Source organism: Oryx dammah, unplaced genomic scaffold (genome assembly GCF_014754425.2).
Source record: "Oryx dammah isolate SB20612 unplaced genomic scaffold, SCBI_Odam_1.1 HiC_scaffold_23, whole genome shotgun sequence".
In the NCBI taxonomy this organism is placed as follows: domain Eukaryota; kingdom Metazoa; phylum Chordata; class Mammalia; order Artiodactyla; family Bovidae; genus Oryx; species Oryx dammah.
Window position 1 is genome coordinate 20,931,565 of NW_024070207.1, and position 20,379 is coordinate 20,951,943.

Consider the following 20,379-nt stretch of genomic DNA (forward strand, 5'->3'; position numbering starts at 1 on the left):
TAGCTCATTTCACTCTTAGTGCTTTGTCTTTTGCTTTACCTCTGGCATTCTATATTTGTTTGTAAGTTTGGATATCTATTTATTTTGCTTGAGATTTGTTGGTCTCTTTAAGAATTATTTTTTATTCCATTTTGGTAAATTTCAGGTTTCTTCTATTCAAATATTCCCTCTCGCCCATTTTCTTTCACCTCTTCTTTTGGAAATCCCATTATAGAGATTAGACCTTTCCCCTTTTATCTCCCATATCTAAATTTCTCTATTCCTCACTTTGATGAATTCCAGGTAATTTCTTCATTCTCTCTTCAGCTACCTCTGTGCTCCAAAATCTGTTCACTGAATTTTTAAAATTTAGTGATTATAATGTTATTTCTGGATCATTTTGATAGTTTTAAAAACATCTGCTTGGTCTTTGTTATAGTCTTTGGTCCTTTATTCATACTATCAATTTCCATATTTAATATCTCCAAACACTTTCAAAAATCTTTATATTCTGTGCTCAGTAATTTCAACATCTAAAGTCTTTTCACTTCTTAGTCTATTTTCTATTATCTCTGTTGAACCCTTGTCTTCTTGTGGTTTGTTTTTGAAATTTGACTGTGAGTTTATATTCTATAAAACTCTGAGAATTTGTCATTGAAGATTCACTCCTCCAAAAGAGACACTCTTTTGCTTTGTTCAGTTCAGTTCAGTTGCTCAGTCATGTCCGACTCTTTGCAACCCCATAAATCACAGCACGCCAGGCCTTCCTGTCCATCACCATCTCCCGGAGTTCACTCAGACTCACGTCCATCGAGTCCGTGATGCCATCCAGCCATCTCATCCTCAAGTCGTCCCCTTCTCCTCCTGCCCCCAATCCCTCCCAGCATCAGAGTCTTTTCCAATGAGTCAACTCTTCACATGAGGTGGTCAAAGTACTGGAGTTTCAGCTTTAGCATCAGTCCTTCCAAAGAAATCCCAGGGTTGATCTCCTTCAGAATGCACTGGTTGGATCTCCTTGCAGTCCAAGGGACCCTCAAGAGTCTTCTCCAACACCACACTTCAAAAGCATCAATTCTTTGGCGCTCAGCCTTCTTCACAGTCCAACTCTCACATCCATACACGACCACAGGAAAAACAGCCTTGACTAGGCAGACCTTAGTCGGCAAAGTAATGTCTCTGCTTTTGAATATACTATCTAGGTTGGTCATAACTTTTCTTCCAAGGTAAGCGTCTTTTAATTTCATGGCTGCAGTCACCATCTGCAGTGATTTTGGAGCCCAAAAAAATAAAGTCTGACACTGTTTCCACTGTTTCCCCATCTATTTCCCATGAAGTGATGGGACCGGATGCCATGATCTTCGTTTTCTGAATGCTGAGCTTTAAGCCAACTTTTTCGCTCTCCTCTTTCACTTTCATCAAGAGGCTTTTTAGCTCCTCTTCACTTTCTGCCATAAGGGTGGTGTCATCTGCATATCTGAGGTTATTGATATTTCTCCCGGCAATCTTGATTCCAGCTTGTGTTTCTTCCAGTCCAGCGTTTCTCATGATGTACTCGCATATAAGTTAAATAAGCAGGGTGACAATATACAGCTTTGACATACGTTACCTGGAAACATTACCAATCTGAGTACACTTCAATTAAACTCTATGTGTGAGGCTTTTGGAATATACACAAAAAATGTGTAATAAGTTACAAGCCCATGCTGGACATGGTTAATTTGAGGTTTTAAATAATTATGAGAGATTTTTTTTTCTTTTCCACTTAATGTCAAAGTCAAGCAAGGCAATTTCCTTTCTCTCCTTATTACACAACCTTTTGAAGTTTAAGCTTTATGCCACATTCTCTTTTGGAATGCCAACTTTGAAAAATCTCAGATTTTATCTCCTATCCTCAAGTCCCATGCAACTGTCAAAACACAATATTTTCAGAAAACATCAGGCTAATCTGCAGCTATGGTGCCTTAAAACTCAGCAATGTCTTCAGCAATATATTTTATTTTTGTAGTATGACCTCATAACTATTATTTTATATATATATATATATATAATCAAGTACTTTTAAGGAGGTGGATGGTTCTCATGTTATTTCACTTATAATAACATAGGAAACAGACTATCTTGAAGTACTGTTCTAAACATCTACATCTCATTAAAATATGTGAACTGCACTGATATCAATATTCCAGACAAAATTTTAATTCTTATTTTTGCTTAATATTTTTCATAAATAATTGAAATGAATTAAGCTAAGCAAAAGTAGCTTTTCATGGCATGTCTAAAATATGTAGAAACTAATTACAGGCACCCTGAAACTTTAGAAACACCTACTTACCATTATCTAGATGATTTTTAAATCAATCATAACTGTATATCAAGCATTCCTCCACATTTTCATCATAGCCAGGAGCCTAGAAACATGCAAATAGATGGAAGTAAGAGAATGAGAATTTCAAAGTATTTTGGTCTAATTTGTCAGTCTGTCTGAGTTTGTTGAAGACTTGGCAGAAACTAAGCTGGTCCAAAATAGGGCTTATTACTAATAATACCGTTAACCAAAAATTGCATCTTCAGTGTTTTCAGGATCCTGGCAATGTACAGAGAGATTAGTAGGCAGCTTCCTGTGGCAGTTTATAGAGCAAATTTAATTTCTTTTTATGGTTTTTCCTGGCAGGCAAGTCAGGGAAAGTCTTATTTTTAATGCATCTTATTCCTGAAGAATAAGGAATAAGATATTTACAAAGCTTTATTTACAAAGCTGCTCATGATTACTTTATTTGTGATTAAGAAATGTGCCTAGGTCCTTGCTACTCAAAGTCTGTTCCACAGACCATCAGCAACAACCTCACATAAAAGCTTGTTATAAATGCAAAATCTCAGACTCTTCCCCAGACCTACTTGATCGGTTCATTTTAACAAGATTTCCAGGTAATTTGTGTGCACATTAAAGTTTGAGAAGCACTGACCTAGATGACTCTGGCAGATTCATAACTGGTTGACAAATGACATTCACAGTGTTGATTGCCATCAATAGTCAATAAGATCTCAACCAGACTACCACATTCATAAAATGCTGAACATCACAATGTATAAAGACTTAGATGAAGACATAAATGGTGTGATTATAAAATTTTGAACTGCAGAATCAAAACTCAAAAAATATTTTGGAAAGGTCTGACAAATCACAAGATAAAATATATTGAGAAGAAATGTAAAGGTTCAAAAACTAAACTGTACAAATACAAAAGAGGGGACTCTGGTTTAATAGTAGCTCATATATAAAATACCTAAACAAGACTTCCAAAGGTCCTGTCAATGATGGAAAACGAGCAAGATTACTAGCTTTTTTCCCCATTAATTTTCAAGAAACTATACAGGTAAACATAGACCCAAATAACTAATTTTAAGAAATTCCTGAAAACCCCTTGTGAAGGTGTGACAACGGGCTGAAGTCTGGTGCAAAGGTTTGCTGGAGGCAGCAATGAGGGGAACGGTTAGGAAAAGAAGAGGTTTATGTTTTGGTTTTGTCTCTAGTCTGCATCTCCTTGAAATACGCATAACATAGGGCTAGCCAAATAAAATATGAGGTTTAAAAAATCATTATGAAGAAATATTTATCCTATGAATACAAAGCTGAGTCAACATCAGAAAATCTGTTAATATAAATCTTTGTATAATAGACTATTGGATTAAATTACAATTGATGCAGAAATATATTTGGTAAGGTTCAACATCTATTTATGATTATTTTTAAAAGTCATGAAAGCTGGTTACTTGATAAATGTTCAAAAACTTATAGAAAATATTATACTTAACGGAATAACATTAGTTATATTTCCATTAAAACCAAAATGAGTACAAAGCTGCCAGCTATCACTGCAGTTTAATGTAGTATTGCAGGTTCCAGACAATGTTATAAAAAATACATAAAATATAAAGAAGTTTAAAGATTAGAAGGAAGACCTTAAAACTATTGTTTGAAAATTATATGATCATTTGCATAGAAGAATGTGTAGAATTAGTAAATCATTAAAACTATGAAGAGTTAAGCAAGACTTCCAGATACAAAATCAATAGCATTTTCCCATGCCAGCAACAACCAATTAATAGAATTTAAAATATAATATTCACAATTGTATCAAAATTAAAACAATATCTTAGGCATTACCTTAATCAGGAAGGCCTAATACCTTTATGGAGAAAATTATTAACTCTAATGTAGGAAATATAGGTGGTATTGGAGAAGACTTTTGAGAGTCGCTTGGACTGCAAGAAGATCCAACCAGTCCATCTTAAAGGAGATCAGTCTTGAGTGTTCACTGGAAGGACTGACGTTGAAGCTGAAACTCCAGTACTTTGGCCACCTGATGCAAAGAGCTGACTCACTTGAAAAGACCCTGATGCTGGGAAAGATTGAGGGCAGGAGAAGAAGGGGATGACACAGGATGAGATGGTTGGATGGCATCACCGATTTGATGGACATGGGTTTGGGTGGATTCCGGGAGTTGGTGATGGACAGGGAGGCCTGGCGTGCTGTGGTTCATGGGGTCGCAAAGAGTCAGACACGACTGAGCAACTGAACTGAACTGAACTGAACATAGGAAACAGATGAGCTGAATAGAGATATATTCCATGCTCTTGAATGGGAAGACTTATTATAAATATATCAATTATTTCCACTTTAATATTTAAATTCAATGTAATCTCAACCAAAATTTCAGCTGATTTTTAAAGAAACTAAATAAATGTAATAAAAGTGTACACAGTGTAATAAAAGCCCATAAATTGCTATGCCAACCTTAAGATAGGTGAAGAGCCATAATAACATTTTTACTTTTTAAAAAACTGATCTTTTTGCAACAAATACTTATCCCATTTCTTAAAGCCTTACCTCTCCAAGATTACAATTTATCAATTTTCTAAATATTTCCAAATTCTTCTTTCTTTTCTCCTTTCTCCACCTCTCAAAAATGCTCTTTAAAAAATAGAAATGAAGAAAAAAAAAAAGAAATGGCTTTCTTTTAACTATTACTTAACTCTCTATTTTCATAAAATTGAAGACTTAATAACTACATAAGAATTTTACAGAAAATAATGAAAAACTTTTGACTGTGGGTATATAGATTGGAGCCATCGATGAACTATGCATGGGGCTTCGGTGGTTCAGTGGTAAAAACTTTGCCTGGCAACATAGGAGACACAGGCTTGATCCTGGGTTGGAAAGATCCCCTGGAGAAGGAAATGGCAACCCTCTTTGGTAATTATGCCTGGAAAATTCCATGGACAGAGGAACCTGGTGGGCTATAATAGTCATGGGGTTGCAAAGTGTCAGACATGACTTAGCAACTAAACAACTGATATAAATCTTACCAACTAATTTTCAAATAATATCAAAAGTACCTAGAAACAAGCACAGAAAATAGTGAAAATTTTCCTGCTACTTTATAATTTGTTTTAAAAAATACTTTTGATTAACATTTTCATAGGCCAAAATTACCAGAGCTTCTGAGTAATATTAATGATTTATCTGCAACAGAACCATAAACATAAAAGCATTATATTTAAGCTAATGTGAAATATTCTAAAACAGAGAAAGACTTCAAAGTTAACTGCTTTAGAAATAAACTGTTTTAAGCAAAAGAGACACAGATGTATAGAACAGGCTTTTGGACTCTGTGGGAGAGGGAGACGGTGGGATGATTTAGGAGAATGGCATTGAAACGTATAATATCATATATGAAACAAAAAAATAAAAATAGTTGAAAATTTGAAAAAAAATAAAACCTAATGAAATACATTGTTTTCTACATAGAATATTTTACAAATCTATGGGATATATCAATTTTCTCCATGAAAATATAGCATACAATCATTCAAAATAATTATTTTTTAAAGAAATATAACTGTCATAACCAACTAGCAGAAATGAATAGTCAATGACAAACGTAGTACTGAGAGGTAAATTTCAAAAATTAAACTTGCAAAATATGAGCATGAAAAACAATTAAATTCTAATAGGTGGCAACCTCATTGACATCAGTCTTAGCAATGTTTTTGCAGATCTGACTCAAGGGAAACAAAAGCAAAAATAAACAAATGAGACTACATCAAACTAAAAAGCTTTCACACAACAAAGGAAATCATAATCAAAATAAAATGGCAATCTCCTGACTGGGAAAGATATTTGTAAATCACATATCTGATAAAGGGTTAATATTCAAAATAAATAAAGAACACATACAACTCAACAGTAACAACAACAAAAAAACTGATTAAAAATGTGCAGAGGATCTAAATAGACATTTTCCCAAAGACATACAGATAACCAACAAGTATATGAAAAGATGTTCAACATCACTAATTATTAGGGAACTGCATATCAAAACCAAAATGAGATATCACCTGCCTGTAAGAATGGCTATCATTTAAAAGACAAGAAATAATAAGTGTTGGCAAGGATGTGGAGAAAAGGGAACCCTTGTACACTGTTGGTGGAGTAGTGAATTGATAGAGCCTCTATGGAAAACAGCAGAGAAATTTCTCAAAAAATTAAGACTAGAACTACCGTAAGACCCAGCTATTCCATTTCTGGGTATTTATCTAAAGAACACAAAACACTAATTTAAAAAAATATATGCACCCCTATGTTAACTGCAGCATTATTTACAATAATCAAGATATAGAAATAAACTAAGCATCCATTGATGGATGAATAAAAATATGGTTTATATACACAATAAAATCTACTCAGCCATAGAAAAGAATGAAAGTCTGCCATTTACACAAGGATGGACCTTGAAGGTATTATGCCAAGTGAAATCTAAAAGAAAATAAAACAAAAACAAACTGATAGATTCCAAGATCAGATTAGTGGTTTATCAGAGGGTAAGGGGGTGGGGGAAAGGCAATATAGCTGAAGTGGGTAAACTGTATAGTGATGGATGGTAACTAGCTTTGTGGTGGTGACCACTTTGTAGTATATGTATACATGTTGGATTATAATGCTGTATACCTGAAACTTATATAATGAAAAAGAATAATAGCCCTAGGGTATAATTTCAATTACTACTTTATAAATTATACAACATTACTTTGTATTTCTCTGCATTAGAAGTGACTGAGGTATCTAAACAAAGTTCCAGAAAATTCAACTTGCTAACTGAAAAATCTATTTTTTTCCATGTATTTACACATGTACATAATACATTTCTTATTTATTTAGGTAGCGACTTGATGCATACTAATAGAGCACAGTAAAAATAAATTTATTTTTAACTTTGAATGACAGGAAGCGCAGAGAGTCCTGTATAGGATTAAGATGACATCATTTTCTAAGATATCCAAAGAAACCATTTTTTTAAAAGAAAACATTGCATACTAAAAATATCATGATGTACAGAAAATCTGGACTAAACTTACTTTGAATATCCTCTCAAAGTCTATTTTTCCATACTAGGGAACATAGACACAAGTTATCAAATACCTACAGAAAATGGATGCTGTGATATTAAGAGAAGAGGTAGAAAGGGAAAAAAAGAAATCTCAGCCTTTAATTTTTGTGTTCAACTTTATACACAGTTTGCATCGGTAATATACATTTAGTGTTCCATTTATTTTTAAATGCATCAGAAAATCAATCATGATAGATCTGTGACCAATACAAACATTTCTGAATTCAAAAAATTCAGTTAGAAAAGTCAATAAACTAGCACTTCTGTAAAGATAATTATTAAACAATGGTAATGTATATTTACTCCTTATTTCAGTTCTAACATATCCAACGTCACTCCTTTCTTGTGCCATATAGGAATAAAATTTAGCAGGAAGTAAGCTATCTACTATGTTTTAGGGCCTAATAAAATATTTTAGTTTGATTACTTAACGTTCTTCAAATCACAAATCCAATTCAAATAATGATAATCATTCCTTATTCAATAACTGGTGAAGTAAATATATAATAACCATAAAAACTATTTTGAATAAATTTTACACTTACTCAAAAACTACTAAAAGAAATACATCAGAGACTTGGTATAATGTTTGCTTGGGGACTATGCTGTGAAACTGCCAGAGAAGTGTTCTTTTTGTCACTCAGTAAATAAAACTGCCATGGTATTGACCTCAGATAGACCCATCTTAAATGGAACTTTGCTTTACAATAAAGAATGTTGCAGAGGTTCTGGTGTATTTTCTCTTTAAAGTAATAATTAATTGACAAGTAAGTGAAATGCAATAAGGAAATGGCCTATAATTTCACTAGTATTTCAATGATACAAAACATGAAAATACTTGTAAAATAATTAACATCTAGATTAATTAACAAGAGGAATTCTACAGCATGATAACTATGAAAGCAGTATGAATGATTGCTGTAGCTTTTTAATGATCACTTTATTTGTAACACTGTCAAATTTTTACATTAAAAACTAAAAACTAAGGTACATATTTGTAATTTCTTACTTTATTACCGAAGTTTTCACTAGAGAGAGATTTTGTCAATGACTTTTTTTAGATCCAACTAAAAAATAACTAATTAGCTCAAATATTTAAAGTAATAAATTATCAATAATTTAATTTTTAAAACTTTTAGTCATAAAAAGCTTTAATTCTTTAAAAGCTCCGATTTGACCCTCGGGGAATGTAAAGAACACATCTGTATCCTAAAGCCAAAACTTAATTATATGGCTTCATGCCAACTGATCAAAAAAAGTAGAGTTGCTCTTAAACCAATCCTTATTATATCATTTGGCACAATAGTTTTCACCTTTTTTATATATCATTGAAATACCCAGGCCAACATTTCTAATAAGTTACATCCATATTAAGAGGTAACAAGTGCAAATAATCACATACTTAAGATATGATACTTGCTTGACTACTACAAAAGTAATTATACTTAAGTTTTTCTATAGGAAACTGAGTTATTCATTACAGTAATGTTTTTGAAAAATTCCTGCACTACTAAAAATGTAAATTTATCCATCTTTAAATTAAACAAAGGCTTTATATAATAGTATGCTAATGAAAAGACTTATAAAGTGGTCTGTATTTATTTCATCATGTTAATTGAGGATCAGTTAAGATTTACAGGATCCACAAATGGACATATTTTCTAATAAAAACCTATTCCTCAGCTGCTGCTCTCTGAATCTGAATATAACCAAAGGCAGCATACTGATGTAGTAATGTTCCTGAAAGTCAAGACATAAACCCAAACTTTGGCAGTTTTATCAAAATCTCCTTGATAATTAAATACTCTGCTAGTTCTCAAAAACCTTACTGCTTTGTGTAACATTCTCATTACAGAAATAAAATACTCTTCAAATAATACATTTCAAAAGATGATTAAGTTTTGCAAAATTAAATAGTATAAATTAAGCATATTAACATCGTTTTTCTGACAACATGAAATAACCAGTTTAAGAAAACTGCAATGGACTAAATAAAAAACACAAATGTCACAATGTGAGGCACATTTATCCTCACATATTACTGAACTTACAAAATCTACTAAAATATTTTAAAATTCCATTAATACATTTAAAAAACTGCAAAAATGCTTAAGACTATAGGAGAGTCATGAATTACACAGGCACTTCACATGTAAACAATCTACAGTACAACTGAAAATATTTTGGCACCAACCTATAATACTAAAAGAATTCAATATAAAGCCAGAGTTCTGTAATTTCTACTCACTTTTTTCTATAAAACTAAGACCAAAGACTGAAGAAATTATGTATAAACTAGAATCACAAGTATATTAAATAACTCAAATATAGAATTAATTTTAAATTGGTAAAAAAATGATTACCTTATCCAGATGTTTACCAGTATGCTATGATAAAAAAATTAAACCTAATGTGATTAAATTGAAATCACATTTTAAACTTAGTATTAATCTGATTATTGAAAAATAATCAAGATTATTAGCTAACTTAGTAAAAAGAGAATTTGAATTTATCAAAAACTCTTATTAAGTGGATCTAGTTTTCCCTCAAAAGAAGTTTGGGCAATTCAAAATTGAATTTTGATGTTTTAACATGATTTTTCTTACATCTAAAGCTTGAATAATAAAATTATTTTTGACTAGACATCCTTATTCATAAATTTGAGATATTTGAAATCACTTCAAATAAATGAAACTAGACATTTAGGATTTTTTAATGTTATGTCAAGCCGTAGAAAGCTGAGATGCCTTGGTTGTAGGTAATTCAAGAAGAGCCTGAACTGTGACACCAACTTTCACAAGACCTCTTTCTTCCAAAATATGATGAGGCAAACAGAGTCTTTCCTGAAAAAACAAAACAAATGATATCTAAACATGTGCTTTTTAATAGTACAGCAAAACCTCAGTTAGTCAGAACTGAGTTTTTATAAAACTTCAGGTAAAAATTATACAATTCTAATGAAATAAACTTTAAGATGTCTGGTTCAATAGATTTTTATGGTATGGAATTCTATTTTATGGGCTGTATTTTTATCTGAGGTTGATCTGATCTACACAATAAGAAAATATTTTTAAGTGAGACAGCGGTGCTAGATGTTCCCTAAGCCCTTGTGCTAGAGCAGAAAGAGCACTCTATTTCCAGCCAAGAGATCTAAGGGTCATATGGAGTACTAAAGGTACTAAAATTCCCTGAGATACTGTTTTTTCATCCTGAAAATGGAACTGTACGAGAAACAAATAGAAGAATCTATATATGGAAGCATTTTAAACATTTTGTAACCTGCTCAGTCCTATACAAAACTAGCCACTCTGGTTCCTTCTACCAGTTCTTAGGTTCCATGGTCTGTGATGTATATAGCACTTCAGTACTTTTTTTGTCATAAGATGACTTCCCTCCAGCTTCTAGTGATGTTGTGTTGCTTCTTAGTTCAAATAGTCTAGAATTTGATAAATAACAACTGTCTTCTCTTCTAAGTCATTATATATGTCATTTCTTCACAATTCTATGAGAAAGAAGGTTTAGAGACAACTTTGCATTAGGTTTCATTAGCCTTCAGTGATCCTCTTTTAACATTCTTAATGTTTCCAAGGGTTCTGTCTTCACCCTCTTCTCTTTCTGTACTGTATTCTCTCCTTGGTATTCTCAAAGCCTCATCAAAATCACAAAGATTTTATTTGAAGATATGCATGAATGTGCACAGCATCAAATAAATTTGGTAGCATTTTTTGAAGAAATGATACAGTCTACTGCTTCAGTTGGAACACTCACTCATCTCAGGAAAATAAGCTAGTAGTCGATAGAGTAGACAGCAAACAGACCATTTATAGGTCCCATATGGTCCATGATTTGTTTTAGGTGACTAGCATAGTGTTTTACAACATTACTTTTTTTAATCCAGTTTTTCTTGAAACATTGGAAACTTTGGCAAGATAAGGCCCCTAATCCCAATGAGTAACAACTGTATCTTCCATCCTGATAATTTTCAAATCTTTATTTCCTGCCAAGATCTCTCTACTGAGCTCCAGATACAAACGTCAACTTGATACAGCCAAACGGATGTCCAACAGACATATCAAAATCAATGTCCACAACAGAACTACTTCCTTACTAAATTAACTTTTCTGTCTGTATTCTATACCTCAGTCAGTAATACACTATTCAGTCTCTCTCAACATAAACCTGGGAATCATAATCGTGTTTCTTCCTCATTCCCCTAAATCAGTCATCAGATACTACTGATACTATCTCATTTATCAAAATAGTTCTCAAAAACTATCTTCTCACTCCATTTTCACTGCAACATTTATTGCCCTCCTAATATTTCACTTGTTTATTCAAATAATCACCAACATATATCAGAAACTAAAAAAGGTTTCAAATCAATGGCATCAGCTCCCACCTTAGAAACTAGAAAAAGAAGAGCAAATTAAACCAATGGTAAGCAGAAAGCAGGAAATAATGAAGGTGAGAGAGGAAACCAATAAAATTAAAAAACAAAATATTAGTGAAAAAAATCAATAAAACCAAACGTTAGTTCACTGAGAATTTTTTTTTTAATTCACAAAATCCCTAGCTAGATTAATCAGGAAAAAGAGAGAACAATACACGAATTAACAATATCAGGAATAAAACAAGTGATGCCACAGGAGAGTCTAAAAATACTAAAATGATAACAAGGGTGACATTATAAACAACATTATAACAACACGTTTGACAAACTAGATGAAAAGGACAAATTCTTTGAAAGACACCATATATCAAAGCTCATACAAGAAGAAACAGAAAATTAGAATAGCCCTATATTCATTAAAGAAATTGAAACTGTAGTTAAAAATTTTCCTACAAAGAAAACCCCCTGCCTAGATGGATTCTAAGTTCAATAATGACTGTGACTAAATAGTTAATGAGTAAATAATATTAATTCTATCCATAATATTGAATAAAAGTAAAGAGTGGGAAATACTTCCTAACATGTTCCATGAGGTCAGCATTACCTTGACACCAAAACCAGACAAAAACTTTAAAAGAAAGAAAACTAACGAACAATAACCCTATTGATATAGATGCAAAAGGGCTAAACAAAATTTTAACAAATTGAATCCAACAACATAAAAATAGTAACAACAACAAAATCCATCATGACCAAGTGGGACTGATCCCAGGAGTCCAGGTTTGAGTTAATATCTGAAAACCGACCAGTGTAATTAACTATGCTGTGAAAGAAAAAAATGTTAACTCAGTAGATGTAGAAAAAGCACTTGACAAAATTCAACATTCATTCCTGGTAAGAACTCTCAGCAAACTAGAATCATGTATCTCACAAGGAACTTGTATCTGGAATATATAAAGAAATAATAAAAGGTGACTAATTCAATTAACAAATGAGCACAGGATTTGAAAAGACATTTCTCCAAAGAATATATACAAATAGTTAACAGGCACACAAAAAGATGACCAGCATCATTAGCCATTAAGGAAAAGCTAATCAAAATTTAAATTAAAAAATAAATTAATTAATTTAAAAAAAAACACAATGAGACCACTTCAGACCTCCTACTAGGATGACTAGAATCAAAAAGGTAGACAAGAATAATTGGTGAGGATGCAGGGAAATTAGAACCCACATACATTGCTTCTGTGAATGTAAACTGGAAAATAACTTAGCAGTTCTTCAAAAAGATAAAACAGAGAGCAGATATAACAGATATAACCCAGCAGAGAGCACCATTTAACCTACCATATAACCTTGTTAACTAAGAGAATTAAAACAAGCATTCAAACAAAAACATGTTCATGAATGTTCACAGTAGCATTATTCATAATAAACAATGAGTGGAAACAGCCCAAATATCCATCAACTGATGAATGGTGAACAAAATGTGGTACATACATACAATGGACTATTACTCAACCCCCCAAAATGAAGTACAGTCATGCCTCAGAGATAGTGAGACTCCAGTTCTAGACCACCAAAATAAAGCATATATTGCAATAAAGTAAGTCACATGAATTTTTGTTTCCCAATGTATATAAAAGTTATATTTACATTATACTCTAGTCTCTTAGTGTGCAATAACATTACATCTTTTTTAAAAAACTTAATTAAAAAATACCTTATTACTAAAAAATACTAATCATCATCTGACAGTGCAGGGTTGTCACGAACCTTGAATTCATAAAAAATGCTGTATTTGTGATGCACAGTAAAGTGAACTGCAATAAACCTGAGTATGTCTGTACTGCTTTATGCTACAACATGGATAAACCTTGAGAGCATTATGCTAAATGAAAGAAGCCACACACAAAAGACCCCATATCATATGACATTATTAATATGTAATGTCAAGAATAGGCAAATTCATACAGATAAAAAAGAGGCGGGACTGCTAACAGCTAAGAGTTTTCTTTTGGGGTGATAAAAATATTCTACCCTTATTAATAGTTTGCTGTCCAACTCTGTGACTATACTAAAAACCACTGAATTATACACTTTAAATGGGTGAATTTTATGATATATTAAATATTTTTTAAAATAAAAAAACAATGTGTACGCCTAGGACTAAAAAAAAGATAACTTCAATCCATACCTTTCAACATATATAAAAATTAACTAAAATTTGATTATAGACCTAAATGTAAAAATTCAGACCATAAAAATTCTAGAAATAAATATAGGAGAAAATCTTTGTGACCTTAATTTATCCAAAGATTTCTTTGGTTTGACACCAAAAGTACAATCACTTTTTTTAAATGACAAATTACAAAAAATTTAAAATTTCTGCTCTTTGAAAGATACTATAATGAGAATGAAAAGACAAGGCAAAGACTGGGATACAGTATTTGTAAATCATATATTGTATCTGATAAAGGACTTGATCCACACATCCAATAAAGGACTTTATCTATAATTTATAAAGAATCTCAAACTCAGTAAGAAAACAACTCAAAAGATAGACAAAAATTGGAACAAACACTTCATAAAAGTCATACAAATGGAAAATAAGACCTTGAAAAAATGATCAACATCATTAGTCTTCAGACAAATGGAAACTAAAACCACACTGACAAACTGTACATACCTATTAAAATGAATAAATTTAAAAAGACACTGACCATATTGAATATTACTGAGGATGTGGAGGAACTGGAACTCTCCTACGCTGCTGATGGGAGTGTAAAATGATATAACCACTTTGGAAAAGTTTTATACTCAATGTTAAGCATATACCTCCTGTATGTTCTAACCATTCCACTTTCATGTGCCTATCCAAAATTAAAGAATGTATATATCCAAAGACTGGTACATAAATATTCATAGCAGCCTTATTTATAGTAGTCCCTAAAACTACAAACAATCCAAATGGCCATCAACAAACGGGTCAATGGACTGACAAATTGTGATATATTCATATAATAAAATACTACACAATAATAAAAAGGAATGACCTTTTTATACATGCAATATTGATGAGTCTTAGAATAGCTACACTGAGCAAAAGAAGCCAGAAAAAAATCATACACATTTTATCATTCCAGTTATATATAACTCCAGATGGAAAATGAAAACTAAACTATAATAACAGAAAACAGCTTTTAGTGGTTGAATAGAGGATTGCAAAGGGATAAAAGGAAACTTTTGAGGCTAATGGACATGTTCATTATCCTGACTATGGTAATGATTTCATGGTATACGCATATGTCAAAATTCATCAAACTGTATACTTATATGAACTTTATTGTATGTCAATTATACTTCAATAAAACTGTTAAAAATACAAAAATATCCTAAAAATTTAAATTTAAAAACTGACTATATATGATCATTTTCAAGTCAGGGAAAAACAAATTGAAGCTAAAAATAAAATCTCTCCTTTCGTTACCAATACCTAGAGAGTTTTGAAAATGAAAGCTGATGAGCCACCTTTATGGTGAGGATGGGTGAGTCACTAACTCTATCACAGAACAAATAGGAGAAAGAAGATGAAAGCATACTAAGTAGAATGGTTTTCATAAGACCTTTCCTGTCATTCTCCTTGCCTAATGTATAAAGAAAGTGTCAGGAATAAGTTAGATTGTCTTTCATTTCATGTAAAAGAACAGAAATAGAGAATATCCAAGTTAGAGGGTGGGTTCTGGAATTAGATCACTGGGATTCATAGTTTGCTTCCACTGTTTACTAAAGTTTTAATAAAAGTAAAGTTTAGCAAACTTGGACAAGTTTTCTCAGCTCTCTGTGCCTCAGTTTCCTCATCTGTAAAATGTCATTCATTTAATAAATGTTGACTGAGAACCCTTCATCAAAAAACTCTTAAAACAAAAATTGACAAAACAGGAAAATATATACAATGCAATAACAAACTTGAAAAATAACCATCCTAATTTTTCTTTCTCACTAAGAGATTAAGAGTGAAGTATAAAAAGAAAGAACTAACATAAAAATGCTTAGGAATTAAAATTGCAAAACATCATGTCAAGCATAGACAAGAAGTAACTAGCTTGCATATAGCTTCCAAATTAAACAGTAATTCAACTGATTCTCTCTATATAAATTATATTTATTCACTTGCAGGAAGAGGTTACAGTAGAATTTGTAAACCAGATTATTATGACACTATTGAAAAGAGAACTTAATAATCATAATATTTAAGTGTATCAAAACAACACATGGTACACCTTAAACTTACAAAATGTTATGTCAATGATATCTCAATAAAATATACTTTAAAAAATAAAAGGAAAAAAGTACAACTACATTGTGATCTGCTAACAATTCCAAGTCCTCTCAACAGTTCATCATGTTGTTAAGTTTATAATGTTATCAAAAAAGCAATATTTTGATTTTTCATTATATATTTATAATATTGCTTTGTTAATTTAATACTATTACAATTATTATATAAAACATAAGCTAATTTCTACAAATGTCAGAAAAAGTTTATCCAGCGAGGTATTATCATGTTACTAAGATTTCCAAATTGACATTTTAAATAAAGTTTTAAATGTTGTTCACACTGAATGCAAATTTCCAATCAGAGTCTATTCTTAAATTAAAGGAATCCAAATATCCTCTATCAGGAAAAATAAGAGTAGCAACAGCATCACAATCAACCTGTCAAATGACCAGTAAGTTATGTTTATTTGATGATGTGCATGGTTAGTAAATTTTTCTACATATGTAGCTATTTTATAATTACTTTAAAAGCAGCTTAAAATCATTCAATAGACAGCTTTTACATTCAAATATGGAATTCAGTAGAAGGTGAAAAGGAAGGTATTCATTTTCATGTTCAAAAAGCATTACTCATGCCTACTGTGAAGAGGCCAGTTTGTATGTAATAAATTCATATTTAAATGATCATTTTGTTAGAAAAATAATTACCTGTGAGACACCCAACTTTTTACAAGCATCAAGAAAATTTTCTACATTTCTTCGACATTTCGCCATGCTAAGTTTAGGCTGTAAAGTAAGAAAAATAGTATATTTTCAGGTATATTTGTACAAAACTTATAAAAAGTGAAAATTATATTTATTGAAGAATATTATTTAAAGATTGTTTCAAGCAGCTTTATGTTCCTTTAGAGAACTAACAAACTGTAGCCAAAACTTACCACTGCTGGTGATGGCACATGAATACTAGCTACAGAGCGTGGCCTTATATGATTGGCTAAATGGCAAAGAACAACCCCATCCATCAGTGCAGCTCCTATGTCATCAGGCAAAATTACTTTTAACCTGGATTCAAGATTCTGTAAAAGAAACGGGTATAAATCACAGACATTCTATTTAAACATATATGTATATAACTAATCATTACATAATCTAAAATTTTAAAGAGTACTGAAAATAATATATTCTTTTTTAATTTTCCAAGTTAAACCCATTTCTATAAAGCAGACCTGAAATGTCAATGTGACTTACATTGCGAAGCTGTCGTATTTGTTCTCGCTCTTCCCGTAGATGTTCCATCTTTCTTCTCATTGTAAAACCTGGATCTGCTGCCCCATATTCCTGGCGAGATGAGCGGCTGAAAGCTATAAAAACAGAAATTTCCTAGCTTATTACAAAGCTAATTGGAAGGATCAACCATCAGCGGGGAAAGAGGCATGATACAAAGAACTAGAACAAAATGACATAAAGCACTTGCATTATTAATGAATTCTAAATATTTTTTACAGAATATAATTGAAATTTACTTATCTGCATAATTGAAAACAACAGGGAAGACAAGTGTAACAACTGCTACCACCTACAGATGTTCTTACTTAAACATATGTTATTAGAAACATGATCCAAGTTAAGAAATCAGCCTTCATTATCTTTAAAGAAATAGGAAATTATTCTTGAAGGTCAATACAGTTATTCAGGAATAAAAACTATAATTCAATACCTTGCCAAGTAACATGGATCCATTTTCTTTTGGGCTTGCCAAATGCGAAAAGATCCCTTTTTAAAACCACAATATAATGGAGTGCTATAATTTCAAACAGTGTTTGGTCTGCTGGCAGAGTGGTCATTCTAATAGCAGTCACAGTAGAGTAGAAATAAGACTGCAGTATATCTAAGGCAAAAAGCTGAGGTTTCAGGAGCTTGAAGGTAAACAGGAAGAAAGAAATGGGGAATGGGAATTGGAAAGACAAATAAGGTTAAGAGAAAATTACTTTTAGGAGAGGGGAAAGAATGAATCTACGTGTACTTAAAAGTAAGGAATCAATCCCATTTAAGCTGAGAAACTCTAGTTTTGTATATAACCAATAGATTGTATTTACAGAATATATATTTACCTGATCTAGGCTTCAAGCCAAAGGGACCATGTGAAAAAACATCAGTTCTATCATACTCCTAAAAACAAAAAACAAATAAAATCTTTTTTCTTTCAAAATAAAGTAGTTATATTCATTCCAATTTTGAGAAGTATTTTTTTTCATAATTAGTGGAGTAGAGAAAGGTAAACTGCAGTTTAATTCAAATATATGTTTCATTTTTAAAAGGTCTACAAATATTTGCTAATTAACTTCTCTCTTAGCATAAGGGAAATGAAAGTTATTGAAGTGAATCAAATAAACATTTACTCTTTTTTTTGAATGAAGAACCAGATTAAAGTCTCCTGAAAAATGGAAAAAAAGTTTCAATGAAAAGATAAGTGAAATTAGTGACACTTACTCACTATCTACTATGGACTTGACCCTTAGTGGATAATCTGAGGCAAATATACACATTCAAACTAACAGTGACTGCAGAGTGATAGAGAATAAAGCATTATTTCTTCTATCTGAATTCACATTATTTCAAAGTGCTTTCAAACAGTAGTGTACTGTGAAAAGAAACGTGGTATATTTTAAAAATCTGAACTTAGAGTCAGAAAGTTTAGACTAAGTTTTAAGCAAAACATTTAATTTTTCTGTAACTATCCTGTCACCTTTAAAATAGGCTACTGTAAAAATTAACTGAGATAATTAAAAGAAAGCACTTTGTAAATTATAAAATGGAAAGATAATGCAATTTTAATAGCATCTTATTTAATCTGTACAACAACTGTGAAGTTGTTAGAGTTTGGGCTTCAGTCACTCCTCTATCATTTATTGACTGAAGTCTTTAGGAAAACTTATCACTCTTGAGCTGTAAAAGGATGAGGATAATACCCAGCTCGTGGGACTGCTCTTAGGTTTAAATGTACAGGCAAGCACTTTGTTAATAGTAAAGCACTATACTAATTGTTTTTACCATTTTCCTTTCACTGATGAAACTGAAACAATCAGCATTCTGGTGACTCTCTTAATTTTATGATTAACATGGGATAAGCAATTCAAGTTGAACATCAGCTGAGCTACCAAATTACATGCTCACCCCCTATCTATCCACAAGCCTGTCTGTCTTGATTATTTCAGTTAAAGTACTATGAATTTCCAGACAAAAATTTAATTTATCCAAATGTAAGGAAAATGTGTTACAAAAGCAATATAATTTGAGAAAATTGGCACTGATCCTCTTCTCACTGAGCATAGATCATAAAATCATAAAAAATCTAAGAAAATAAGTCATCACCTACATTTGTTATAACTGAAAGTAAAAGAAAGGATTTACAAAAGCATGTGACAGAGACGAATTTTAGCATATCCTAATTTAAACTGTTTTGAAAAAAGAATGTAAACCAGTTTACCTGCCATATAAGTAATTCAGAAACATGTTTAGAAAACTAATGTCCAAGTCCATCTTAAAGTTTTATAATGCAACTGATCCAAAACAATACACAAACAATTCTGGCTTTAAAAAGATCTAATACCACCTATATAAAATGAAACACTGTCTAATTAACCAAAATTATATTGTGATTTTGGATCATCCAAATATTTAGACAAAGTCCTGAATTCACCAAATAAATAAAAAATCATCTATTTACTAATGCCAGTACAGTTTTAGAATACTAAGTAATCTGAAGTAAAAGAGCTATTGTTTAGAATTTTTAAAATTTATCTTATAACATATTAAAAGCAACAGGTTTAACTAAATTAGAAGAGTCAATCATTCAAACCAAAAGAATATTTGGTTGAGATCTCAGAAACTCTTAACTTTCATCTACCCCTTTTCCCCATAAGATGCTAGGAAAAGTGTACCCTCTTGTCGATAGGAACAACCCACTACAGGGATGTTTCTCGTGGAAAAAGGAAGTTTTTCTTGCATTGCTTTCAGACCTAATTGGTTATGAGAAAAACCAAAGGCCATTGCACAATGCTGAAGTATTTTTTTCAAATTTAAAATCTGAAAGCTACTCTTGTCATTTATTTCAAAATATGGATGAATTATAAAACATAAAAAATTTATAAAGTAAATTATTTCATGTGATCTATAGGCATTTTTCAATAAGTAATTTAAGTGATATTCATTATGAATATTTGTACCAAAACATGGTGTTCTTAGACGTTTTCGTAGGCTAGTTTTGTACAAATTAACCTA

General features: G+C 31.5%; 1 protein-coding gene and 1 non-coding gene across 2 annotated transcripts in view; both read right to left on the minus strand.

Annotated features, from left to right (window-relative positions):
• Window positions 1-7,524: 7,524 nt before the first annotated feature.
• LRCH2 (leucine rich repeats and calponin homology domain containing 2) overlaps window positions 7,525-20,379 on the minus strand; it is a 106,185-nt gene continuing 93,330 nt past the window's right edge. Inside the window, exons 17-21 of the mRNA XM_040265119.1 lie at window positions 18,210-18,267; window positions 17,347-17,459; window positions 17,037-17,174; window positions 16,807-16,884; window positions 7,525-10,270 (exon numbers count right to left, since the gene is read on the minus strand). Of these exons, the coding sequence (XP_040121053.1) occupies window positions 10,151-10,270; window positions 16,807-16,884; window positions 17,037-17,174; window positions 17,347-17,459; window positions 18,210-18,267 (507 nt within the window). The 3' untranslated portion in view covers window positions 7,525-10,150. The remainder of the gene's footprint in view (window positions 10,271-16,806; window positions 16,885-17,036; window positions 17,175-17,346; window positions 17,460-18,209; window positions 18,268-20,379) is intronic.
• LOC120882703 lies at window positions 20,032-20,160 on the minus strand. Its single transcript, XR_005725563.1, has one exon. It is a non-coding gene; the product is annotated as a small nucleolar RNA SNORA35 (small nucleolar RNA).